At 38.1% G+C, this 27,983-nt stretch overlaps 2 protein-coding genes across 2 annotated transcripts in view; one reads left to right on the top strand and one right to left on the bottom strand.

Moving 5' to 3' along the window:
• The window catches only part of LOC131439242 (uncharacterized), a 684,657-nt gene that overhangs the window by 47,179 nt on the left and 609,495 nt on the right, over positions 1 to 27,983 (top strand). The window lies entirely within an intron of this gene.
• On the bottom strand, positions 31 to 26,180 carry LOC131425874 (uncharacterized). Its single transcript, XM_058588130.1, has 4 exons — positions 24,483 to 26,180; positions 22,412 to 23,855; positions 21,496 to 22,076; positions 31 to 279 (listed from the first exon to the last, which is right to left on the bottom strand). Exons 1-4 carry the CDS (start codon positions 26,178 to 26,180, stop codon positions 31 to 33), a joined length of 3,972 nt encoding a protein of 1,323 aa, XP_058444113.1.

Genomic DNA, 27,983 nt, shown 5'->3' with positions numbered 1-27,983 from the left:
AAGCACGTGGAATATGCCTGTAAACGTGCTTCAATGGCTCTCGCGAAGATGCCTAATAGCTCGCCGGTGCGTTCTAGAAAACGCAGGAGTGGCAATTTCGATCTTCAGGTACGGCAGCCCGGTATGGGCGTCGGCACTTCGGGTGAAACACAACGAAAAATTGCTGGAGAGCATGTACAGACTAATGTGTCTTCGTGTGATCAGTGCGTACCGTACGGTATCTGGAGACGCAGCTTGCGTGGTGGCGTGCATGATGCCTATTGGACTGCTCATCATCCCCTGTAGCGAAACGAGTGGCTCAAAGTCGATTGAAAATGGCCCAAAAGTAGGAGAGAACGACGCAGACGTCCATGACGATGCATAAGTCCGGGAAGGGTGCTTTGAGCACCGATAGCCTTCCATCCCGAAGTAATACCTAGAGGTAGTTCCGGGAGTGTAGGGTTGGAGATCCAAGGTGTTTTAGTGGGTAGTTCCAATTATACAATGGTAGTCCTGTGGAGAGTCCCACACTCTGTGCGTAAATGCATTATACTTGTAAAAAAAACCATAAAAAGCATCACATTTAATCGTCAACAAGAGCTAACACATGGGCTAAAAAGTCCCAGCCCTAACAAAGAAAATACGATTTTCTTGTTCAAAATTAACTTAGTTATACGTAATCTCCATCAAGAGCAACGCAATCATTCCAGCGCCGCTCTAACATTTCAATACCACTAGAAGTAGAACGATTTATCTTTTGCCTCAAAATAGTCCTCAGTTTCAGCGATAACCTCTTCATTCTTACAAAGTTTCTTACAGGTTTGCGAACAGCCAGTAGTCGCTGGGAGCCTAATCTGGCGAATGCGATGAATGAGATAGCAATTCAAAGTTTAATTCATGTAGTTTCCGCAGTCTCGTTACTCCATCGTAGCTGATGTTTGTAGCGATGACCTGGTCCGGCGAGAAGGGCCAGGTGAATTACTGTCTGATACTGACGATTCGGGTTCGATTCCTGATTTGTTCAAGGATCTTCCCGGGTAGGAAGTTTTCTTGAATAACCCTAGATAGTAAATAGGAAATATTTGAATGTTTTCTTGTTTTCAGTTGCACTTTAGAAGGAGAATCTATACCTGCTGGATTAACCAGATCGTTTTATATTTAGTTAACTGGTTAAAATATGTGATGCAATATTTATTATCATTTAGATAAACGGTCCAGCTCACACCTTTGTAGGGGTATGAAGCGGAACCATCATCATCATCATCATCATCATCATCATCATTGTTTTGATTGACTTATGACACGGTGCGTTGTCTTAATGGTACAAAAAAATTTTCTTTGCCATATGCGGTCGTCTCTATGCAATTCAGCCTTCAAACGCTTTAATAACGCTATATAATATTCACTGTTAATAGTATTTCTTTTCTCAAGATAGTCGATAAATATTACACCACGGACATCCCAAAATACCAAGGCCGTAACCTTTCCAGTCGATTTGGACGAGGTTCACCTGTTGTTGCCCACTCAGATGACAATCGTTTTGATTCCGGAGTGAACCCATATTTCATCCATTGTCACATATCGACACGAAAATTTCGGTTTGTTACGTTCAAACATGGCCAACCACTGCTCAGAACCATCAACACGTTCTCGTTTTTGGTCAACAGTGAGCAAACGCGGTACCCATTTTGAACAGAGCCTTCTCCTAGTCAAATGCTCATGCAATATAAAGCTAACACGTTCTTATGATATCTTTACGATATCAGCTAACTCACGAAACTTCACGTTTCGATCATTCAAAACCATTTTGTTATTTTTTATGTGTGTCTCTACGACCACGTTTGAAGTCAGCCAACCAACGTTTTATTGTTGTTTCTGATGGAGCGGAGGCCCCATAACATCTTTCAAGCCAAGATTGAACGGTATTTTTCCCATCAAGAAGCAGTGTAAAATTAAAACACGAAATTGGATTTAATCCATTGTCCTGAGAGTAACAAAAGAAGTGTCACTCTTAGCACAATAACTCACAAATTAATGAAATTTCAACAGCGTTTTGTCCTGAGGATGCGTTTTACTTCATCTTCTCCTACATAAGTTGTGTCATTATTTTACTACTAATTTAATTGAATTTGATATCAAAGAAGACAGAAAATTAAGATTCGAATGTTAATAGATGTGATATCAATGCTTCGCTTTGATTTGAGTGCAACTAACGGATTTAATCGAAGAGATGCATACTCAATTATCTGAAAATTTACTATAGATAACGTCGCAAATCCCAGAAAATACAACAAATCAATCGCCTTTTGCTTTTCGGATGCGAATAAACTCGTCTATGTCTCTGTTTGACTGCGGTTCTCCAACTATTTCGACGAACATACAACCGAACTGGGCAAACAAAGTGAATATGGCTTCCCTTAGGCCCAAGACGGATGATTGTAATGGTAATCGCAGCCGAACTTTCCATTAATCATGGGCTCACCGTACGGAAATGCTTTACCGATACATCCGATTCCATTGTCAAACAAATTCCAAGAAGAATAAGTTTCATTGCCCTCAGGATTACTTACATCAGTCGGTATCCGAACAATAGTACATCTCACTCAATCCTGCTGGCATACTCTTCATGGAAACTAACCCCCCCTTCCCCTAGGATCCACATCTGGCCGCACTTCATTTGCCAACTTCAAAGTGAAATACATTTCCCATCCAAGCGATGCTAAGTACGCGGTAATGTAGGCCATTCGCCGTTCCTCTGCATGATGGTCGGGAGTTCCACTTTTTACTTTTAGTAGGCATGTTCAACCATTGTGTTATTTCCCTTTTCCCACCCTATTGTTGAACACGGCATGTGTGGCCGGCCGGTTCGGTTTGGTTGGATAAATCGTGGAAATTCTCATCCACTGAGCAGCAGAAATGGTTCCATGGCCGGCGTGGCGGTGGGATTGAAAAACATATTCGCCAAAGTTGTATCATCGAAGCAAAAAAAAAGAAAAGGGGAAACCTAATCATCACGTTTCGATCAGATCGTTCGTTTTTTACTTCTTCTTCTTTTCACGAGATTGCTCCGTCCGACCGGCTGATGATGAGCGAAACGTGACGGGATCAGCTGCTCTAACCCTTGTCTCAGTCATCAGCCGGAGTACATAATTTTCGATCACGGTTAGCCGGATTCTCCCATTAACCAGTGAGTGGTAATTAAGTGCTACCAGGACGAACCAGATTTCAGGTCCGCATCCCCAGCTGGCACCAGCTGGTCCGAGCCGATTTGTGTATCAGGAATCAGTCCGGTGGAAGTGGAAATGGACGATGATGTTATGTAACATGTTTGCTTGAATAATACGAATCCTGGGATGGGAAATGGCGTTCGCAACGGAGCCAGCGAGGTTCGTGAGATTGGTAATATTTCACAGGTTATACGGTTTCCATTTGCATGCGTGATCTGAAATCATTTTGATATTATACATCAGTTCAAATGTTGACGAACGGTCTGGTGGTCTATCCATCATCTATGCTGGGTAATTGATAACCGGACGACAGCGGGTATTACACAAAACGAAGGATACCTAGAGTTAGACGACGATTAATTTCTTGCTTGTCAAGCCTACCGAGTATTTATTCAACTCAAACTACTCTGAAAGGTCTTGCGAATGTGCTGGAGGGAGGTATCATATCATGTCCACATCGTTATATCAAACATGATGACTGGTTTTGTTGGTTTTGCTATATGAATAATATAATGGCAAATGACGGTATTGACAGCACTGTAAACAATATCCACAGCAGCCCGTTAAACCAGCTTGTTCCTCTTTTTGTTACCATATCAATATTAACTAACTTTTATAATACAAACTCTGAATGAAAGTTTTGCTTGATGTCCGCTCCAGAAATCAGAATAACATCCTTGTTGATTTTCTCTAAACAAGATATCAATCCCCGATCAACACATCATTTTTTTCCATAAATACGTTTATTTCATAGGTAATATACATAAGTTTTTCTTCGCCGTGGCATCCACAATACATAGTACTTTAGACCTAATACATTTCGAATATCATATTACAGGGTGATTTTTTAAGAGCTTGAGAACTTTTTTAAACAATAAAACGCATAAAATTTGAAAATCTCATCGATTCTTTATTTTAAACGTTAGATTGGTACATGACATTTACTTTTTGAAGATAATTTCATTTAAATGTTGACCGCGGCTGCGTCTTAGGTGGTCCTATCGGAAAGTCCAATTTTGGGCAACTTTTTCGAGCATTTCGGCCGGAATAGCCCGAATTTCTTCGGAAATGTTGTCTTCCAAAGCTGGAATAGTTACTGGCTTATTTCTGTAGACTTTAGACTTGACGTAGCCCCACAAAAAATAGTCTAAAGGCGTCAAATCGCATGATCTTGGTGGCCAACTTACCGGTCCATTTCTTGAGATGAATTGTTCTCCGAAGTTTTCCCTCAAAATGGCCATAGAATCGCGAGCTGTGTGGCATGTAGCGCCATCTTGTTGAAACCACATGTCAACCAAGTTCAGTTCTTCCATTTTTGGCAACAAAAAGTTTGTTAGCATCGAACGATAGCGATCGCCATTCACTGTAACGTTGCGTCCAACAGCATCTTTGAAAAAATACGGTCCAATGATTCCACCAGCGTACAAACCACACCAAACAGTGCATTTTTCGGGATGCATGGGCAGTTCTTGAACGGCTTCTGGTTGCTCTTCACTCCAAATGCGGCAATTTTGCTTATTTACGTAGCCATTCAACCAGAAATGAGCCTCATCGCTGAACAAAATTTGTCGATAAAAAAGCGGATTTTCTGCCAACTTTTCTAGGGCCCATTCACTGATTTGCAAGCGTTGCTCGTTAGTAAGTCTATTCATGATGAAATGTCAGAGCATACTGAGCAAATAATAATGCATGAAAATCATAACCTCAAAAAATCTGAGCAAATACTAATGCATGAAAATCCTAACCTCAAAAAAATCATCTTTTAGTATGTTGGTATTCATTAGTCTAAAATTCAATTATTCAATCTAAACACTGTTTTTATCAAGCGATTTGCTATTATAAACTACGTTAAATAAAATACATTTATTTTGTACATCTATCTATCTATATATATATATAAAAATGCAGAGATCATTCTTTGTAATCGCATCACGTAAGAACGGATGGACGGATTGAGATGCTTTTTTTTTGTTTGATCAGTTTTTACCCTCACCGGGTTCGTACATCAAAAAAATTAGGAAAACTTACCGGAAAAGTGGGAAAAACCAATAAAGTTATTTTGTATGGACAATGGAATTTTCCACTGAAAAAGTCGCCAATGATTGCTAGATCATTGATAGGTGTTTGGCGCATAACGAGTTGCATAAGTGTTTGGCCGTCGAAGAAAGGAATACTAGATCGTTAAAGAATCTTTTGGCGCGCAACGAGTAGATTTGGGTGGAGATTTTACATGCATGATTGATTCGTCATTTGGAAACACGTGCTTAATAGGGTATCAAAATCATTACTTTCCAAATGACTGTTTTAGCTATACCGTAAACAGAAGCACAAGTTCTAATGTCATTTACCAGTAGATGTAGTTAGATGAATTATGTTGGCCATCGTGGGCGTGAGTTGAACAAATAAAATTATGTAACGATTTTTTTACGTATCAATGATAGGATTCTGCTGTTGAAATAATGAGTTCAGATGAAAATATTTTCCTTGCATTTAGCATGCTGAAGTTTGTTCAGCCGATTCGGGTGAGTTTTCAAGAGTGGTTTCACTTCAAAACGGATGGTATTCATGACATTTGTAAGCTGCTTAAGTCAAATCATTTCATTTTCCGAACTTTGGATTATTTGACGAATTACCATATGGGAATCGTGAATATCATATCTGAAGGAGAAATCGTGGCATGGAAGAACCATTAGTTTTGAGATCTGCTGTTTTATACATTGGCTTTAACGATAAGAAGAATACTGGTATAATCACTCCTCATGTTCACTCCGCTAGAACAGAATATTGATTCTCAGGACTGAATACTAAGAAAAACGATGTGGTGGCTCGACGAATGAGAGACCTTTTGATACAATTCTTGAACGAATCCAGCGTTCATGTCAAAGTTAATGGACACAATATTTAATAAAAGGGTAATTTGAACTTTCGAATGTCCAAGTATTTTTCATTTTATCGCTATTTCGTTAATCGAAAATTGATCCTGTCATTATCCTGCTACGAACATTCATCAAACACGACTAAATAATATCACTAGCGGTAAAGCAAGTTATGGACAACCGTTCAAAATAAGTTTATTACTTTCGATAATCCCTAAGGATTTGCTATTAAATCTTTAAACGTCTTCAGTACAAATAAGTCTTAACATTCAATGACAAACAACCATCCCCGGGGGCTGCTTTTGGAAATTTGTGGGGTCAATTTAAAGTATTTATCTTGGTCATCTCTTTTTCATCCATCTGTTAATTTGTTTATTTGTTTATTTAGGAGCAAGGGAAAAGCTTGCTGGAGCTGAAATTTCGGTTCTCCTTCTCCAGCCGGCATAAAACCTTCTCATCTTTTGTATCAACAGATAACATTTGACCAAATGATACATAACGAAATCTTTAGTTACCCTTATTTAAACTACAAAGCTAACTAACAACTATTCATATCGTCTAATTATGTAAATAAAACTAGCGGGAAAATATTCGGAGATAACGGGTTTTAATGGTGTTACGAGATAAATTGAAATCAAATTCATCAGAGCAAGTATTGAATACGCGGCACATACTCGAAAACGGTTCATTGAAGCCATAGTTAGTTCTAGCACGAGGAATTCTGAGAAAGGGATTAAACCGCAAATTACGCCGAAGAATGTCAAAACTTAGCTGTTGTAGGAGATCTGCACTATCAATTCGACATTGAATGTGGTCCGCGACGAAAACAGCTTTTTGTGTATCACGGCGGACAGATAGCAAATCGAAGTGTATGAGCCTACAACGATTTTCGTAGCTTGGAAGATTAAATGGATCTCTCCAGGGCAGGCGACGCAAAGCAAAACGAATGAACTTGCGCTGAACAGTTTCAATGCGCAGCTTATCAGTTTGGTAATATGGTGCCCAAACAACAACAGCATACTCCAGTGTAGAACGAACTAGAGCGCAATATAACGATTTCAGGCAGTATATGTTATTGAAATTTTTTGAGATGCGAAAGATGAATCCTAGCATCTTTAATGCTTTAGAGATTCTATGTGATCTTTGAAACTAAGTTTTGAATCCAATAACACTCCTAGATCCTTATTTGATGTCTCCCGTTTTAGTACAGCTTGCGAAATAGTGTAATCATACATGATCGTGGTTCGTTTACGAGAGAAGGAGATAACGAAACATTTGAAGGCGTTTATAACCATTCTGTTGACGTTGCACCAGTTAAAAAATACATCCAACTGTGACTGCAAGAAGTTTGAGTCTTTCAGATATTTGATGAGATGAAACAGCTTGAAATCGTAGGCGAATGATAGCTTCATGCATTGCATGCGAAATTTAGATCATTTAGATATAGCAGAAATATGAATAGTCCTAGATGGCTTCCCTGAGGAATGCCAGAGCTCACGATGAATGATGGAGTAACGCAGTCGCCAATTTTCACGGTCATACTACGACCAGTTTAGTTTCAGAGAGATATACAATCTCTGTTCAATACACTCACTCGAAGGATGAGATGGCAATTGGTGCATTTGTTTAGTTTTTGCGTAACAAAAGCATTGAACATATCCACAATAATTCATGATGTTGGATATGAATTTGTCGTAATTCGTTTATTGTAAGCCAAGTAATCAGTAAAATAATGGAAAGAAACATTAACGTTTGACAACTCTGCTGTCCGAAAACACAAATTTAAAAAAATAATTTCAGGCGAGACAAAGTTCGACGGGCCAGCTAGTGAACTTATAATTATTTAGATTTGTTTGTATCAGTTGATCACTTTTTCTCAATGTCATATAGTTGGCTATTGGTTGAACTCATGGAAGAGAAAAGGGTCTAAACATAAAATAAAATTTAAATTGGAACTTCAATGGACTTAATAAAATGATAGGGAAGTTTCATGTAAGGAAGATCTCGACAAGCAAGAATGTCGCGAACTAGAACATTGGATAGTTTATCTTGGGTACGCAAGGAATTTATTAGTTAAGATCTGACATCACGATACTCCACGCATGTCCAAACTTATTTATTTATTTCGTCAAGCAAATGTAGACTACATATAAATTGTTTACAATGTTCACTTACATACTACGCATTATTTCTACGACAAAGCTGAGATTTGATTTGATTTTTAGACATAGTAAGGTCAAGATGTTCGCAGTATTGATTGTAATGGCGCATCATTCGATTGACTGGACTGAATTTTGCATAATTTGTTCTAGCTTGTTTTTCTAAAAATAATTTCCTGGAACGTAATTGACGGCTAGGTATATAAAAATTTAATTGCGATAATAATGGAGCTGATTGAATGCGTTGAGAAATAATGTCGCTGATAAAATAAAGCATTGCAAAGTCGCGGCGTTCTTTAAGTGTTTGAATATTGATGAGCATGCAGCGTGCTTCATATGATGGTAGAGGAAATGCTGTCCAGTTTAATTTACGAAGTGCATATAAAAGAAATTGTTTTTGAATAGATTCGATGCGTTCTTCGTGAATAATATTGTATGGATTCCATACTAGGCTGCAATATTCCAAAATAGGTCTGACATATGTAGTGTATAATAATTTAATTGTGTATGGGTCCTGAAAGTTATGACTGAAGCGTTTAATAAAGCCCAGCATGCTATTAGCTTTATTGATTATGGTATTGTAGTGTTCCACAAAAGTGAGCTTGGAGTCTAAGATTACGCCTAAATCTCTTACAATTTTACATTTTTCTACAAGTTGATTTCCTAGATGTATGTTTATAGGTATAGTTTCATTTTTCCTACTGAAAGTTATTGAGTTACATTTTTTTACATTGAGTTGGAGTAGACTTTTGCAGCACCAAATGTGGAATAGATTGATTTCGTTCTGGAATATTACAACGTCGTTAATATTTTTAATTTCCATGAAGAGTTTCATGTCGTCTGCATATATAAGCACAGATTTTTGAGTATGAAGGAAATGTCGTTTATATGTAAAATGAAAAGGAGAGGCCCTAAGTGAGAACCATGAGGTACGCCAGAAGTTACATTAATTGGTTCAGACAGAATGTTTTGGAAGCGGACTACCTGTACACGATTCGTTAAGTATGATTTGAGCCATTCCAGAAGAGTATGTTTTATGCCATATTTTTGTAGTTTGTGTAGAAGTAATGGTATGTCAATACGGTCGAAGGCTTTGCTAAAGTCAGTGTAAAGAGTTTCTACGTAGTTTCCGGCGTCCATTGCATTCAGAGTGAATGTCATAAATTCTAAGAGATTTGTTGTAGTTGAGCGGCCTTTAAAAAAGCCATGTTGTTTGTTTGTTATTACATTTTTAAGTTGATGGAAAAGTTTTTCATTTACAATTTTTTCAAATAATTTTGGAATGCATGAGATAATGGCTATTCCACGGTAGTTCCGAATGTTAGATTTTGCACCAGATTTAAATATTGGTACAAGAAAGGAAGATTTCCATGCTTTAGGAAAAGTACATTTATTAAGTGATAGGTTAAAAAGTAGTTGTAGTGGTAGTGTAAGTTCTTCAGCAAGATTTTTTAAAAATATTGGTGGTATACTGTCAGGTCCAGGCCCTTTTGAGGCGTCTAAGTTTTTCAGTGCTGTCGAAATGTCATGTTCTGATAGATAGTTTACAGAGATGGAGTTGGAAAATGCAGGTATGAAAGAGAAGTATTCACGGTCACGGTCAGTTTCTGAATAAGATGTATATACTTCTTGGAAAAAATTTGCAAAGTGATTGCAGATTTCTGTAGTATTTTTCCCTACATGTTCGTCGAGGTGCATTTGAGATGGAAAATTGTTGCTTTTTAGTTTAGTTTTTGTGTAGTTAAAAAAGTTCTTAGGGCAAGTCTTTACTTCGTTTTCAATTTTGCGGTTATATTCTTCATGTGCTGTGTTAATGGCTATTTTAAGTTGATTGCATAGATTTAAGTAATTTTGAAGATGAGCGTCACTTTTTTCTTGTTTGTAAGTTTTGTGTGCTTTTTGTTTCCTATTTTTCAAATGTTTTAGTTGTGAATTGAACCATACAGGTAATTTGCTGTTATGATTTTTTCTTCTTCTTTTCATAGGCAAAGTTTCGGCTAATATTTTGTTTATAATGTGATAAAATTTGTTTACTTCGACGTCGACATTTCCTTCTGTACTCAGTATGTTCCGCCAATTTATTATACTTAGTCTACACTTGACTACTTCAAAGTCAATTTTATTGTATTCCGGCACTTCCTCATATTCCAAGTCGTAGGGAAGGGATGCATTGTGTGTAAATAATGAATATTCAATTGCGGTGTGAAATGCTTCATTTTTCCATAATGGCAGGTTTGATGCATTCACACAAAAGTCTTCTGTGCAATTTGTGAAAAGAAGGTCTAAATATGCGTTTTGTTGATTTTTTACGGAGTTTACTTGATGTAGGCCAAAATTAGAAATTTTGTCGAAAAAGTAGTGCAATGTTTCGTTTTCTCCTACGACTGGAAGTAAGATTGATTCATTTTCAATGTCAGAAATGAAGTCCGCATTACGTTGATTGAAGTCGCCAAAAATATGAAGCTTTACTTCAGGTTCCATATTCGAAATAATTGTGTCTAAAGATTGAAAGAATAATTCAAAAGAGAATTTGTTCGCATTTTCGGGTGGGAAGTAGACAGAGCAGTAAATATGTTCTTCTCCCAATATTGAGACTTTGGCCCATACATGCTCAAATTCTTTATATTTAGGAGTAATAATTTCTTCAGAAGTAAAGCAAGAGTTAATGGCTATAAGGACTCCACCTCCAGATTTTTTCTGACAGAGAGATAAATTTCGGTCGTGCCGAAATACGTTAAAATTATTTCCAAATACTTCTTCGCTTCTTACACTTTCATCCCAGCTGCTTTCAGTTCCAAGGATTACGTCGAAAGAGGAGGTTATTAAATTTTGGTGAATTTCTTTCATTTTGGCCGGGCTTTTCATGCGGTTGAAATTTTGGCAATAGACCAAAATTTCAGTCACATTTTGTCTGTGAAGCGAAGAAGTTTTTGAGAATTCTGGAATACTTACATTACTAACTCCTGTTTCTATTCCTTCGTCAAAAGGCGTCGTTATTTCCGAAAATTCGGCCTTGTAAAATTGTGTTCGGCTTCCCGGATTAGTTGGAGTCGGCGGGTACGTTCACTTGTCAAAAATTTCCCATAAGAGTCCAGGTCGGCCAGCGCTTCCGACATGATCAATATCGCGATAGCCTTCGCCACAAGCACAATGATTAGTTTCGGAAAGTCCAATTCGAAGGAGATGTGCATCTAACATGTAGTGATTGGACATGAGTCTGGACATCACACGAATGAAGTCCCTACTCACATCCAATCCCCTGAACCATGCCTTTGTCGATATTTTTGGAATAATTGAGTGCATCCCAGATAATCTTTATCCCAAGAAGCTTGCCATCTGGTAAGTGTTCTTTGGCAAGACGCGCTATAGAATTCGTTGAAAGCAATCGGTCTCTCATAAATTTCATCCTCAATAGCACCACGTTTGGCTAAAATATCGGCTCATTCATTGCCTGAAATGGAGCAATGAGCCGGAACTCAAACTATTGTGATTTGATAATTATTATTCAAAATGTCGTTCAGACACTGTTTTATTTTGCCAAAGAAAAACGGTTCATTTTTTGCCAGTAGCGTTTGCTCTCAGACTATCTGGGAAGAGTAAATAATGGTTTGGAGATAATGTGACGATTACACTCAAGCTATAATGAACTGCTGCTCTTCTATATAAACAGATACAGGTTCTTGAAGCCTAGATGAAGCCGAAACATTATTGTTGAACATTTCAAACCCAGTAGCCTCTTCAATTCGTGATCCGTCCGTGTAAAATATTTTCTCAGAGTCAATATGCCTGAACTTACTTGTAAATATTTTTGGGATTTCCATCGAGCGTAGGTGTTCCGGGATTCCAAGCACTTCGCGCTGCATGGATGTGTCGAAAAATAAAGATGAGTCAGGAACAGTTGAGTCAGGCTGACACGGATAGGAATATATCTTAAAGGGTCGATTTCCTGTGACATATGTTTAAAGTATACTGTCATGAATCTTGTTTGAGATTGAAGCATAACTAGTTTTTCGAAGTTATTAATAACCAGGGGATTCAGTACCTCACATCTTATTAGCAGTCGTGATGAAAGCTCCCAAAAACGATCTTTCAATGGAAGAACTCCCGCCAGAACTTTAAGACTCATTGTATGTGTCAAATGCATGCAGCCTAAAGCAATTCGCAAACAACGAAATTGAATTCGCCCAAGTTTGATAATATGAGAGTTTGCAGCGGAACTGAAAGTATCGTTGTCTGATACAATTTTAAGTAAATAAACGTGAAACTTAGGGAGTTATTAACAGAAGAGAAAGTAAACAAAGAGAAACTCTCATTGGTTTATGTGGGCGGTATCCGGATGAAATTTGAACCTAAGCTTGTTAAAATTAGATGAGCGGTCTCTGAGAAAAACGAGTGCAACTTTTTAAATTATTTTGCTCATTTTGCACAGTTTTGAGGTAAAATTTTCCTGAATCCTGAAAGGAGTCTGGTCGAATCGATTACTGATAAAACAGATGGGCTATATTATACTAACATTTTGTTGAGAATACCCATTGACTTAAGCAACTCTTTGAACATTTTCGCAGTAACAATCTAATGTAGTGATCAATGTACGTTGATTTGAAAAATTATTTCAAAACTACAAGGATTAGCCCCATGGGGTTGTTCGAGCCATTGATGTGGAACAAGGCAACCAAAATTTCTAATGATCTACAATCAAACAGTTCAATCAATCGTCACATTTTTGAATTCGCAAATGCACGAGAGTCAGCTTAGATTGAACTTTGTTAGGAACCAAAACCGAACACGCGAACCCAGAATGTAGACTTTATTTGTCGTGATTTGTATTTGTTTTGTAGCCGACTAAATTACACCAATAGTCCAAATGTAAGCAATTATAGCACGATACGGATACCGATATTTAAGCTTCTCTTCGCCAAGCTTGTGTTCAAGTTCTGTATGCAAGCAGTTATTTTTATAGCGTTTCTCAACCATTACTACCATTTTGCGATTTCGGTTGAAGCGATAAAATATTTCTCATTATCAATCGAGTTTATCTTATATAAATTAGAAATTGGACTTATGCACTCAAAATTTACCCTGGTGTAGTTGTCAATTTCTCAGGCGAAACGACATAACATGGGATTTCATCCAATCTTGCATGACACCAGATCAGAGCATACCAATTAAAGCTTCAAATCGTTTTATGGCACATTTTGTCTTGCTGTCTAGCAACAACCTACATCTAGTAACCCAGTAAATTCGAACATCGGACGCATCGTGCACGAAAGCTTTTGATTGCGTTTCGAGCTTACATAGTGTATCGGTAGAACAAAAGAGTGAAGATATACCAAAGCAGAGAGCGGATATCCAATACTCAGGTGATGAGATATATCGGGGTTGGATTTCCAACCCCGAACATAGGGCCAGAGTCTTTCTGGCCCTAAGAGGCGAATGACCTTAAGGTTAAAGCCTCTATGATGGAATCAAAAGAATTTTAACACTCTTTCACACCCTATCGGGGAGACGTCGGCTCGAAAATGCCTTGTTTGATATTCCTTCGCTCTGTTTCTCTAGCGATACATAATGTAAACATAAAGCTTTTTTAGGTCGACGCGATTGATGCAAATGGTGCAGAATCGTCCGATGACGGGCCGATCGAAGCGCTACAATCGGCCCTATATCGTGCTCAATCGGTCCGATAATCGGCCCGATGATCGGGCCGATGCGGGTCGACAACATCCACCGGGAAGCTACGCATAAGACTGAAACGTTAGCTATAATTTCGCTTCTATTTGTAGATTCGCGTGCTTCCAACAGCTTCGCTTTCGCATCGATTGACCAATCAGAGCAATGCTTTTCCTTTGATATATCGCTTACTCCTTCAGAACCGTCGACTATGGCAGGGAAATCCAGTATGCCGGAGATTTTTTGCAGACAAAAAAGGACACTGCTAGCTATTAATCAACATTTAAATGATATACAATTAAAAATACATGGCTATGAACATTCAAATCAATACGTAGAAATGTTTCCATTCAAATGGTGACATAATATTAATAATTGATACAAAATTGACTGAGCTGTAATTGTTCAAAACCTGACCACATTTCTACCAAACCTGACCTGATTTCTACGTGTATTTTTCTTGAGTTTCTAATTTGCACCCCTATATAGAAAACAAAAATGTGTTCCACATTATAAAATTAAAGTGAAAAAAATATGTTCTCATTCTTTCGTTTTTTTGCACAGATGATTATTTCTTTATTTCTTCATCACCACTCATCAGTGTCTTCTGCTGACAGTGTGATACGACTTACGAAATAAATTGGGGTAAAACGGTTTCGTGCGGTCATTGAATCAATCACAACTCTATTCGCTTTTCTGCAAGTTCTTTGATTTTATGTTATATAGTTAAACTTGAATACAAAGCAGTGTAAAAAGGGAACTTGGGGTAAAATGAACATGGTAGTGTTTCGTGCGGTCACATGGAATCGATTTTACTGACCATTTTACACCAAAAAAGTGCTTTGTGGTCAGCTATGTCATACCTCCAAAAAATCGTCGCGTTTTTGGTCAATTTTTTCCCACTGTGCAATGCATAATGATTATATACGGAGCTTCCAATTTTCGCTGCAAATTTTTTTGAACGAAATCATGATAAGTTCAGGGCTAAATAAATACAAGCAATCGTGAGACCCACGTAGCTTTGCTGCATCATGATTTTGCTGGCTCATTAATTAAACATTAAACAAAAAGTCATTTCCCTGTTGCCCAACAGCATAGAGGGTCTTCCAAAAAGATTGAATACTGAGTGCCGTAGGTGTGAGAAAGGAAAAATGAAATTGATGTAAAAATTCTGAATTAAACAAAAATTATACACTTTATCTGCTTAACATACAGTTTTCGTACACTACGAATGGCTTTCGATTAGTAAGACCATTACGCTGCCATCTTTTCAAATCAATTAACTTCTTTAAAGTAGAAAAACAACTAGACTATGAGACTATGCTTAGATCAGTAATTTTACATCACGACAAAGCTCAATCACTAATTGAAGCTTGGATACAAAATCTATTTATGGTGACCGTAGAGAGAAGCCAGAGAAAATAAATGTAAAAGTATTGGTGAAATAATACTTTTTTATATCATAATAGTGGTTGTGAGTAGAGAGGGTTAAAATAATAACATTTGTGTGCTGAAAGGAATACAGTTGTAAGAAAAAAAATGTAAACATTGATCAGAACAGAGTGGACTTATCTCATCTTCGTGCTCATTGTGGAGTTAACAAATTGCAATCATGTGACCAAAAGAATATAATGATTGTGCCAAAGAAGATAAGTTACTGATTACCTTCTCATGATTCTTGCCATTTTTTCTTACACTACAAAATAAAAAGGAATCTGTAACATTGATGGATTAAGTATAGTAACACTTGTATGCTGTTTTCATTTTTTCGTAATTATTTATTAATTCGACTAGAAATATTTTTTTGCAATATAGTTTTCAGGACATCATTTTCGAAAAAAATAATAAGTTTATTAAGTATAATTCTGTCCAAATAACAGTCTCACAACACTAGTAAAAATGTAATCAGTATGATTACTGGAATTTACAAACAACATTAAGGCATGTTTCTGCTTTACACCTATGTAAAGATGCTTGTGCTTCTATAGTGGAGTTTTTATCAAAATGTACGTTTCCTTCGACTAGTTTGAAACCGAGCGTGTTTGGTTTTGAAGCTATGTCACGGATTGTTTGTGTGCACTCTTTTTTCACAACAAAAGTAACTGATCACATCGCTAGGGACTGTAGATATTTTTGTAACACGAAATCAGAAGTATAATTTTAATACTATTGTATCGTACCAAGTTATTCAGTGAGGTTTAAAACTTTGTAAAAATCAAGTCTCGTGGAAGAAACTCTGATGGAATGGCTTTTTATATATATATTTTTTTGAGTATGAAGCTCCCATATTCAGAAGAAAAAAAAACAAACCAACAAATTCTACATTTTCCATTTTGTCGACAAACTCACCGTTTTCGGGTAAGAAGGCAACCTCACCCAGAGAACAGTCAAGTGGCACTTCCGGTTGCACGAGAGGGCTTGATGACAAATCGGCTATTTGCTCTGAAAAGATTTATCAGACAATTTTAAAGCTGTAAATTCATACATTAACGAATATATTTCAGAACTTTACCTATTGATACCAAGCTATTGGATCCAGCGCAGTTCCTAAATTCCGTGGTATTGTTTTGAACCGGTACTTCTGGCAGTTCTTCCACTGCTTGAACTGTTGTGTCCCGCACATGCTCACTACCCAAAACGCACTCTATCAACGTGTTTCATCTATTTTTCTATTGATTTTCGCGAAAGGGCGCTGCTTTCCTTTTCTTAAAGGGACGAGACATTTTGAAAAGATTGCAATACTTAAAATGCTTGTTTATTTTTTGCATTCCATTGCGACGGTAAATAAGACAACACAGTTGCGGAAAACATGGAGGGGAAACAATGTTTGAAATGGAAATAAGGGAAATGTTATCGATATTTTAAAAATATTGAAGTTTTTGATGGTGACGTACGAAAGTAGTTTTGATCCGTAATTATAACTATATCAATGTGCGACTAATAGAAAATAAAACCATTTTTAGTGAATTGCTAGGTTTGTTTTTCTAATAATGTATGGCATCACTGCCAATTTGAAAGGGTAGTATTACCAATACTAAAACACGCCGGAAAACTTTTTATCGTGGATTTTTGGAAAATTTCAAAACCAGAACTATGAGTTATTCAAAGGTTTTATAATAAAATGTTTACATAGGTTAGTGAACAATAATAACATTCTAAGAAGAAACCTTCCAATGAAGGTCCGAAAATAAAATGTATCCGCGTAGAAAAAAATGTGATAAATAGTTTGTTTACATCAAGGGTAAAATAACGGAAGGGGCAGTGGGAGGGTAGGCGATTTTTTGGTTGCCAATTGTGGCTCGCTTCCATGGTCACCTTGAATAATAGTTGTTCGTAGATTCCCACTCTACCAGTCGATGGTATAAACTCGTACCAAAATACGCTACCCAACTAAGAATAAGAAGATGAAAAAAGTTCGGCGAGCAAAATTTTCATCGATGTACTTATAAAAGTATGCCGAACAGCAAACAATTCAGCGTTCAAACGCAAAGGACTCTCCGGGCATACCACGAAGTACTTCCGGTAAAGTCATTAATTCAAGCTCATTAGTACAGAAACGAGTAATGCAATTTGAACTATACTCATCCACAGACAACGGGACCTCGCAGATTCAATCGTTGTCAGATCTGTGACAACAAACTTCAAGTGAACGGTCTGCTTGCCTTGAATGGCATAATTATTTTCAATATTTAATGAAGCTGGAAACTATAGTGTCACATCAAACCGGACGCAATCGCCATAAACAGTAATTTGATAGGAGCGCACGATAATGTACGGAAATTGTCACTTTGTGAGCTGCGGCTAAAGCACTGTGAACTCAAAGAGGTAGAACCCCCCCGCCAGATCGAAGGACTTGTCATAGGGTATGACCGACCACGTCTGTTTATCTCTGCCAAACAAATCGTTCAATCGATTCAAGCCGTCTTGTGTCTGCATGTCATCATCACACGACAATTGGTGTTAGTTAACCGGGTCATTTTACTTGTGCATTGTTCACACGTTCGTAGCACTCAAAACGATGTAAGTAAAGTCATACTATTGTCAATTTTTTTGTTCAAGGTAAAACATTACTATTTATTAGATAAATTATATTTAATTGCTGGCTTTCAGAAATTTGAGCTAATTTAATACCATTTTAATTATGGTCCAAATAGAATGACATTCAATTAATCAATGGTTTAAAACTTCCAGCGGTTCTTGTAGTAATTTTTGCCATCTTAATTTCTAACGTTCCCAGATTAATAACATAATTAATTAGTACTCGCTGTAATACCTTTGCTCATTCTTCGAACGGGACGACTCCGCATCCACCAGCTTGAAGAATATAACCGGAAGTAGTTCAGTTTGACTTTCGACGTTTGCAACGTGAGTCGACTGGGAATTAATGACAGCCATCGGAATAATAAACGACTCGAGGTCATGAGAGTTATTAGAGCTTACCTTATTCAGGTCTGCTCGTCGGCTGGCTTTCTGGAGTGTCCTGCCTAAGCAGCCAGGTAAACCACTTGCCACCCCACCGCGAATCGGTCGAATGGTTGACGAAGGGGTCAGGGTGAACACAGCAATGTCACCTCCGACGAAACCAGCGTGCCCAGAGAGGTGTGTGTTAGACGCCAATGACAATGACTTGGGTGATGAAGTATTTGCCTCATTGAATTGATGATGGCTCCTGCTGAATCCCGATCAGAGGATCAGAACAGAATTATATCAAACTGAGACTGTTTACGTATGATGCTTGTTGGAATTTGTTGTTTGTTTTTGTCCAGTTTGATATGAAAATATATTACGGGAATTGCTTGCTATTAAAAACTTGTTATTACTTACCGATCGGGATGCTATTATTACTAAAACACCTGTCGGCTTGTGTTTTGTTTCTTACTTTTATTTTAAACAACTTATATTTATTATGAACAAACGATGTGAACACGGTGAGGATACGCTTAACACTGAATGCTGAAGAGAAAAAGCACAGCTTGATTTAGCGGGAAAATATGTGATAATGTGTAAGTAAGCAAGGGGTCAAACAATACTACAACATCTTCCCCTCTCTATAAAAACCTTATTCTAAAAGTGCAAATCAAAATCTTGAAGTTTTTTGGTATTCTGGGTCGGTCTACTTTTGTCGGTGTAACAGAATTATTCCCTTCTAGCCCACTCGGCAACGGCGACGGTGTAGCAGCGTTCGGTATTGTTGGCAGTCTACTAATTTCAGCTGTCAAGTCTGAAACATCGGGTATCGTATGAGCTTCGCGATTTAACAGCTCTCTTCGTGCAGGAACTTCTCCAGGTGAAATAGGGCAACGGCTCCCTATTTCATCTGAGCTCCTATTTCCATCTCATCCCTTCACCTCATCACTTTGAACATGAATAATATTTTACAACCTATCGGAAGCAAACTGTGAAATGTTTTAAAATGATTTGAAAAGCTATTGTCACACTTTCCTATTGAAAGAAATGGTTTTAAATTCTTCGGTGATCGTTTTTTTCATATAAAATAAACTCACTTTTCAATTTAGGACACATTTTCGTCTCAAGATTTACAGTTTGTCATGTTTTTGAATATCTACTAATCGATTCCTCTCAAAACATGATCACTATTTCGCACAATTACACTACCATTGAATGCTGGATGACTTCATATATAGTTATGTCCACTTGCCACTTGTTTAGTTAACAATTAAAAACTTCAAAATTTACCCGACAAGCAATAAAAGTCTTCAAAAATATGAGATGAAAGTTTTTCACTTCGTTCACTTGATTGCGCTTTGTTTTCATCTCATTTGGTTTCGCAAAGTTGCCAAGTTATTTCATAATGTTACAAAACAAAAATTGTTTATCTTCTTCAAATTATCATCAAAAAGTATGTTTTTGGTATCCGTGACATTAGTTTAATTATAAAGGGTGATTTTTTAAGAGCTTGAGAACTTTTTTAAACAATAAAACGCATAAAATTTGCAAAATCTCATCGGTTCTTTATTTTAAACGTTAGATTGGTACATGACATTTACTTTTTGAAGATAATTTCATTTAAATGTTGACCGCGGCTGCGTCTTAGGTGGTCCATTCGGAAAATCCGCTTTTTTATCGACAAATTTTGTTCAGCGATGAGGCTCATTTCTGGTTGAATGGCTACGTAAATAAGCAAAATTGCCGCATTTGGAGTGAAGAGCAACCAGAAGCCGTTCAAGAACTGCCCATGCATCCCGAAAAATGCACTGTTTGGTGTGGTTTGTACGCTGGTGGAATCATTGGACCGTATTTTTTCAAAGATGCTGTTGGACGCAACGTTACAGTGAATGGCGATCGCTATCGTTCGATGCTAACAAACTTTTTGTTGCCAAAAATGGAAGAACTGAACTTGGTTGACATGTGGTTTCAACAAGATGGCGCTACATGCCACACAGCTCGCGATTCTATGGCCATTTTGAGGGAAAACTTCGGAGAACAATTCATCTCAAGAAATGGACCGGTAAGTTGGCCACCAAGATCATGCGATTTGACGCCTTTAGACTATTTTTTGTGGGGCTACGTCAAGTCTAAAGTCTACAGAAATAAGCCAGTAACTATTCCAGCTTTGGAAGACAACATTTCCGAAGAAATTCGGGCTATTCCGGCCGAAATGCTCGAAAAAGTTGCCCAAAATTGGACTTTCCGAATGGACCACCTAAGACGCAGCCGCGGTCAACATTTAAATGAAATTATCTTCAAAAGGTAAATGTCATGTACCAATCTAACGTTTAAAATAAAGAACCGATGAGATTTTGCAAATTTTATGCGTTTTATTGTTTAAAAAAGTTCTCAAGCTCTTAAAAAATCACCCTTTATTATTGATATTAATATTTCAATAAAACTGTTTCGGCTTCGAATATTACCAGAAAGAGCGTGTTAAATACTATTGAAATAACCATTGTGGCAAATCTAGTAGCACTGGTTTCATTCCGCTATACGCCAACATAACGCTGTGAAGTGTGTGTGTATTTCATCGGCTGTGTACTGAGATGCCAGGTATTTTCATAGAAAATATGTATTACTTTGCATAGAAAGTCTATATCTGTTCTATCTGTTTCACTAATTAAATGATGTTAAAAGATAGTTCTTTAGATCTCCGTAAGTCATTGCCCCAATATAATGTGGAAAAATCCTAGTGGGTACGGTTGTATCGTTTGAGTTGTATATCTGGCAGCGGTAAGGCAGTCGGTCACCAGAATGTCTGCAAGCCATATTTTTCCAGCTGGCAGCGTTTAGTCAGCCATCTGGCAGCCATGCGAATGCGGGTGAGAGTGTAATAGTGGAATATTTTGTTTTGATTGCTGTCGCCATTGCTAATTTATAGGATGAATAAAAGATCAACGATAGGATGGATAAAAATCCATTGAGATGAAATTAGGAGCAGAGTAGTGAAAACATCATTAGTGTTTTTAGCTGTTTTATAAAATATTAGTTGAATTTTCAAGAAATGTGAATCAATTTTCAACGTGGAGCAAGTCGAATGAAGCAGTAATATGAAATAGTTACAGTGATTTTAGTGGCTAAATCGGGGTTTGAAGGCGACGTCCTTACAAATGAGATGAAATAGGGAGCCCTTACCCTATCTGGAACACCACCTGTGCCTTCCTGGGCTTTAAGTGGATGCTGCGAGCAGGATGACGATTGATCGATTGGCAGCGTATTAGGTTCCTTACGCGGCTTCAAGTGAACCAGTGAGCGACGATAATCATTTCCACATACATTCACTGTATACGAGCGCTCATTGAAACGGTTGGTGATTCTCCCTTTTGACCATATTTTGGATGTTTCCGGATTCAATTGCACGTAGACAGGAGAACCAATCTGTAGCTCAGGTAATGCTCGTGCTTTTCTGTCGTAGTTTAGCTTTGTGCGCTTACGATTTGCCTCTATTTTAGTTGGTACATCTTCTTCTACCTTTGGTACCAAATTAGTTGCAGCTGTTGGAACACTGCATCTTGTGAAGCGAGACAACAACCGAGATGCTGGACTGGATCCAATGTTATTGGGGATATTTCTCCAGTGCAACAACGAGAACCAAAAATCGTTGCCACTTTCTTCTGCTTTCTTCATGAGTTGTTTCGCTATTTTCACTGCTGCTTCAGCTTTTCCAGTGCATTGCTGATGATGTGACGCTGATGTAACGTGCTCGAAGTCCCACTCTTTCGAAAAAATAACCATCTTATTATTGACAAAATTTGTCCCATTATCAGTTATTACTCTTTGAGGTAGAAGTTTTCTTTGCAAGCGTTGATAACTGAGTCGGGGCTCAAGTCCTTTAGAAAATTCACTTCAAAGTAATCGGAGTAATGATCGACGCTGATCAAAAATTTACTCTTTTTACCTCTTTGTTCTGCAAAAAAGACGTCCATTGATATCAGCTGAAAGGGGTGCACCGGTATTTCGTGGCTTTTCATTGGTGGATTCTGTTGAGATGGTGAAAATTTTGCGCAAACTGAGCACTCTTTCACGACGTTCTTTATCTGCGATGTCATACCTGGCCAAAAAAGGTTAGCTCTAGCGAGTCGCAAAGTAGCTTCGATGCCGTTATGGCTTGCATGACAGCAATCAATCAACATTCTGCGCAGAGAATGAGGTACAACGATGCGATCGTTGCGAAAAACCAGTGAGTCCTGAGTAGACAGCTCATTCCGATAGTTGAAGTATAGCTTCGCTATGTCCGGAGCCTGGTCGACGGTTTTAGGCCACCCATGTTGAATGTACTTGATGATTAGTTGCATATGTTGGTCTCTTTCAGTTTCTCTCATTATTTCGTTTAATTTCGAACTAGACACACTCAAGAAGTTGGTGAGTTTTAATCCTTGGATATCCTCGAAAATAGTGAAGATGTCAAGCTTCTTATATTCGTCTTGTGTATCTGAGGTTCGAAGTGGAGCTCGTGACAACGCGTCAGCAACAACATTCTCCTTGCCGGTAACGAACTCGATTGAAAGATTGTACCGCTGCAGATTTAGCAACATGTGTTGCAACCGACGAGGTGCTGAGAGGAGAGGTTTGTTAAACACACTAATGAGAGGCTTATGATCAGTTCTCACTGTCGCTTTCGGGTTACCCACTATTAATTGGTCAAATCTGATGCACGCAAATAGTATCGCTAGTAGCTCCTTCTCGATTTGCGCATAATTTTTTTCAGTAACTGTAAGTGTTCTGGACGCGTACCCGACTATTCCATTCTTCTGGTACACTACAACTCCAAGTCCAATGCTACTTGCATCACACTCGATAGTTAATGGTTCGTTGACATCATAGTATCGCAGTGTTTTAATATTCGAAACTATGGATTTCACTCTATTGAACTCTTCTTCTTCGATAGATGACCATTGCCATGGAACTGATTTTAGAATCAATTTGCGTAGATTAGTCAAACTGGCACTGAGGTTACTGATGAAACGGCCTAAATATGTTACCATTCCCTCAAATCTATGTACTTCTTTGTGGTTTAGTGGTCGTGGGAAATCACGTATTGCCGCAATTTTGTTTTCATCTGGCTTCAGACCTTCATCGGTGAGAATATGACCATAAAACTTCACTGAACGTTCACATAACTTTAGTTTCGCAATATTCAATTTGACATTATTGAGCTCCAAACGACATAGTAGTTTCTCCAAGCAAATGTTGTGATCCATCAATGCTTGCTCCAACGTATCACCGGCTCCATAAACGAGCAAATCATCTGCAATACATTCGACACCTTTTAAGTCTTGAATCACCTCTTGCAACTTGATTTGGAAGATTTCAGGAGCAGGTGCGACACCAAATGGAAGGCGTATCCAACGGTATCGTCCAAAAGGTGTCCAGAATGTGGTGAGTTTACTGGAAGCCTCATCCAACACAACGTGCCAGAACCCTTTTTTCGTATCTATGGTGGTGAATACTCTTGCCTTGCCTAACTCGGGTAGTACTTCGTCCAACGTAATAAACTGTAGGTTGGGACGCTTTAATGTGTGGCGGAATTACAAAACCACCACGTTTTCCACGTTAAACACTCAGAACAATTGCAATAGTACATTTCATTTCATTTCATTTCGACACAATGTAGTTACATTGTAAACGTCTTCTTGGGAATACTTTGTACGGAAATCAGCCATACATCGTAGCACATACAGCTTTATGATTTGATGCATCGGCACTTTACAAATCATAAACTTTAAATATTTTATGAGTTGGACCGATACAGCCGAAATTATGCTCGGTACCAAAAACGGTCCTCCTATCTTAAACACTTGAACTGCTTACAGCGCACAAGCAAAGTAACGCAATGAATATAAACACTTTAAACCATTGCGCCGCTGGCGTGGATTTTCCGCCTCGCGCGAAGGAAAATAAATAACTTCAATTGTTTATTAAACACTAGCCTTCTCCATATAATCATTACCAAAACTTGTTCGATATATGTAATTGTCAAGTCTCAAGACTTCTCGTCAAACTTACACGTACACAGAGAAAATTTGTACATTTTATAAAAACCAAAATGCAGAAAATAAATTAGACATTCATTCAGTAACCAAGACGGGAACTGGACTTCTTCGTTAATGAAAGAAACCTGCCACAAATGCTTTATTGAGCAAAACGGGATCCAAGCAGATACGAAATTTGGAACCGGGTCCTCCCCGCTGGACAATAACTATATTGCTAACCCACTCGGTGTGTTTAGTTTCCTTGACAATGATTCTTTCTTGTTCAAGCTTATCCAACTCTTTTTTTAGTTTGCTTCGCAATGCGATGGGCACTCGTCGAGGTGTTTGAATCGATGGAATGATGCAGTCGTCTACTTCCAAAGAAACTGTGCCGGGAAATTTCCCGTAACCAGAAAACAGCAGTTGGTGACTGTCGATAATCTCTTTAGCCTTTACGCGATAGATATTGAACAGTTGTTCTGTGCTCTGGCTTGATTTCGTCGATGTCATTGGTTCTCCGAAGCTAACTGCATTACAAAACTTCACTAGACCAAGTTCACAAGAAGCTCTGGCGGAAAGCAATGGACGATGATCTACATCCACAACTCGAAGCATCAGTAGGAATCTCTTCTCCAACCGTCGACATGGTATTTTTACTTGACCCAGTACCTTGATGGGGTTACCACCAAAGCTTTGCAGTTGTAACTTCGATGGAAGCAATGGTGGATTCTTCTGACCTGACAATTTGATAAGATAATCATGTCCTATCAGACTAGTGTTTGCCCCTGTATCAAGTTCGCAAATCACTTTTCTCCACTTATCATTGAACTTCAAGTTCAGTTCTGCCAAAACACTTCCCCCGGTAGAAGAATTATCGTAGATTTTTCCTATTTCATATTCCTCTTCTTCTGATGAAGAATCACTTTCGGAATCCTCCTCGAATTCATCGTTTTCCTTTACTTCTTTAATGCGACTCGACTTCCGGTTTTTTGCGTTTCCCGTTGCCTTGCACACTTTTTCGAAATGGTTCTTTCTTTTGCAGCGATGACAACGTTTACCGAATGCTGGACAGTTTCTTTTTGCAAATTCATGAATGTCACCGCAGAATTTGCAACGAAGTGATTTGTTCTTTAGGTATCCGGCGCTTTTGCTGACTTTATTTACATCTGACGGTGACGATACTCCAAGATCGAAAGAACATTTAGTTGCAATTTGTTCGGCACGGCACAGATCGATGGCTTTCTCCAGATCAATTTCCGGAATAGTAAGCATTTTGGTTCTCAATTGCGGCCACTTGTTAGCGGTTACGATCTTGTACGTGATCAATTCTTTTTCCATATCCCCAAGCATCGCTACCTTCCCTAGCAGTTTGAGTCTAGAATTAAAATCGTCTATGGACTCTTCAACCAATTGCACGGCGGAAAAAAAATCGAGGCGGTCAACTATCACGTTTCTTTTGACTATCACCTTGGCCTTTATCGCTGTTAGCGCTGCTCGTAGATCCATTTGCTCTGCTGGAGACAACTCGAAGTTGAAGTACTTCTTCCTTGCTTGCTCTCCTATCACAGACAGTAGATAGTTGACTTTTCTAGCGTTCTCCGTAGCGGGCCATTTATCCATGGCAATAGCTTTCGAATAATTATCCCATCTCTTCTCGAAAAACTCAAAATTTTCTGCCATATCACCTTCAACTGCTAACGGTGAAGGCTGCGGAACAGGAACATTTATGGGCTTTGGTTGAAGCTCCGGTTGATTTCTGCTTTGTGCTGACGTTGTTATAGCACTCATTAGTTGCGTAACTAAATTTGTCTGATGTTCCAAGAACATTCGGAATTGATTTGGATCCATATTGATGAGGATAACCACTTCACAAAATTTTAAAGTTCAGTTTTCACTTTTTTTACAAGATGGCTGCCGACACTACGCCATCTTTTCTCGTCGAAAGAGAAAGTTTACTGATTTTTTTCCGCGATTTCACTCAATGACGCCGAAAAATATTCTCAGAAGCACGCGACTACTTCTGACACCATGTTTTGTTTCTTACTTTTATTTTAAACAACTTATATTTATTATGAACAAACGATGTGAACACGGTGAGGATACGCTTAACACTGAATGCTGGAGAGAAAAAGCACAGCTTGATTTAGCGGGAAAATATGTGATAATGTGTAAGTAAGCAAGGGGTCAAACAATACTACAACAGCTTGATTTAACTAATATGATTTAATTTGGTGATCATTTCTACCCTGTAAATTACGAATCGAGCCCGAAGCTTTGACGTTTACACTGTGTTTCGCTAGTGTAAAGGTGTGAAGAAGATATCAAAACAAGGACCGCGACAGTTGGTTCGACTGTTGTGGCCTTGCTATCGGGGCGACATCGGCCCGATAATGTCGATGCGATTGTAGGTTTGCCGCACTACGATCCGGTCGATAATGTGGCCGATGATCGGACCGATGAAACTCACTGGGTATTGATTAGTATACGGAAAATAATAACTACCTATTACTTGACTTCTAATATCTTAATTTTGAGTTCTTTTGAATCTTTTCTTTCATTCACTCTTTCCATTGTTGTCAAAATACAAAGAGTAAAACCACCCAACAGCGAGAGTTTCGTTCAATAAGCTTAAATTAAGTAAACCGTATCAACCTAAAACAATACGACACAACTGTAGAGTAAATATAACTTACCGTTGAGTAGATATAACTCATCTTTAAGCATTTTTTACATGTGCCTTACTTCTACATTTTTATGAGATCGAAATTCTACTTCAACATTTAAAACTTTTGCGTTTTTCTACAGAAAGATAATAAAACTGTAGAAAAAAACTCGACTTAGTTCGACAAGATCAAAAAATTTTTATTTGTGTGTGTCTGTATTTATGTTATTCTTTTCTATGTTTTTGTCGTGAATACGACTTACTTTGCTATGGGGTGCCTTTTCAAAATTAGCCATAAGGAAGAATGAGCAGAACTTAGTCGTGAATATCTCGATATGTATTAATGGTAGCAACATAATTCTTTCACTATTTCATCAAAAATATGATCAGGAATTTAGGATAATATTTTGAACAGTGTGAGATAACCACAAACAACTCAAATATTAAGTTTTCTCGAAATTTGAAAACAACGCGGAAAACTCTTTACTTTCGCTTGGGTTTCTCGCGCAAGGACGACGATTTTGAGGTAGTCAGGCACATATCTTCAACTGACTGTGTATAAAAGGGGAACCGTGGTCGAAATTCGATCAATTCGTCATCTAACACTCGATGTGGATAGACGAATAACCTACTACGACTAATTTCGATTTTGTTTTATTTTTTATTCGCAGTTGTCTACCTACCCAAGCTATGGGTAAAAACCGCCATAGATCCGAGAAGGGTCCAAAGGATGCTAAGCGTCTGAAGCCAAGTGATGTACAGGTAAACGACCGTTTGCTGAGTAAAAACCAATATGCTGATCTGCCAGTTGATGTCGAAGAGGAACTGCAGAAGAAGGAAAAAATGCCGCCTTTCTACCTAAAGGGCTTCCCACCAACTCTACGCTCGGATTTCAACACACTGATCAGCAAAGGACTACAGGCAACAATCCGTTTATGTACTGAAGGCTACAAAATAACTGTTCCGGCTTTGAACCACTACAAAGGAGT

This window comes from Malaya genurostris, chromosome 1 (genome assembly GCF_030247185.1).
Source record: "Malaya genurostris strain Urasoe2022 chromosome 1, Malgen_1.1, whole genome shotgun sequence".
NCBI classification, from domain to species: domain Eukaryota; kingdom Metazoa; phylum Arthropoda; class Insecta; order Diptera; family Culicidae; genus Malaya; species Malaya genurostris.
Note: the sequence above shows the minus strand (reverse complement) of the source record. Positions and strands in the feature narration are given on the sequence as shown.

Excerpts from the sequence above, each read along its gene's own strand:
- LOC131425874 (XM_058588130.1), bottom strand. The coding sequence starts at position 26,180 with ATGGATCCAAATCAATTCCGAATGTTCTTGGAACATCAGACAAATTTA. Across the intron at positions 23,856-24,482 it reads TGCTCAATAAAGCATTTGTG|TTTATTACGTTGGACGAAGT; the intron begins GCAGGTTTCTTT and ends CCCAACCTACAG. Across the intron at positions 22,077-22,411 it reads AGCTAACCTTTTTTGGCCAG|AGTGGGACTTCGAGCACGTT; the intron begins GTATGACATCGC and ends TTTTTTCGAAAG.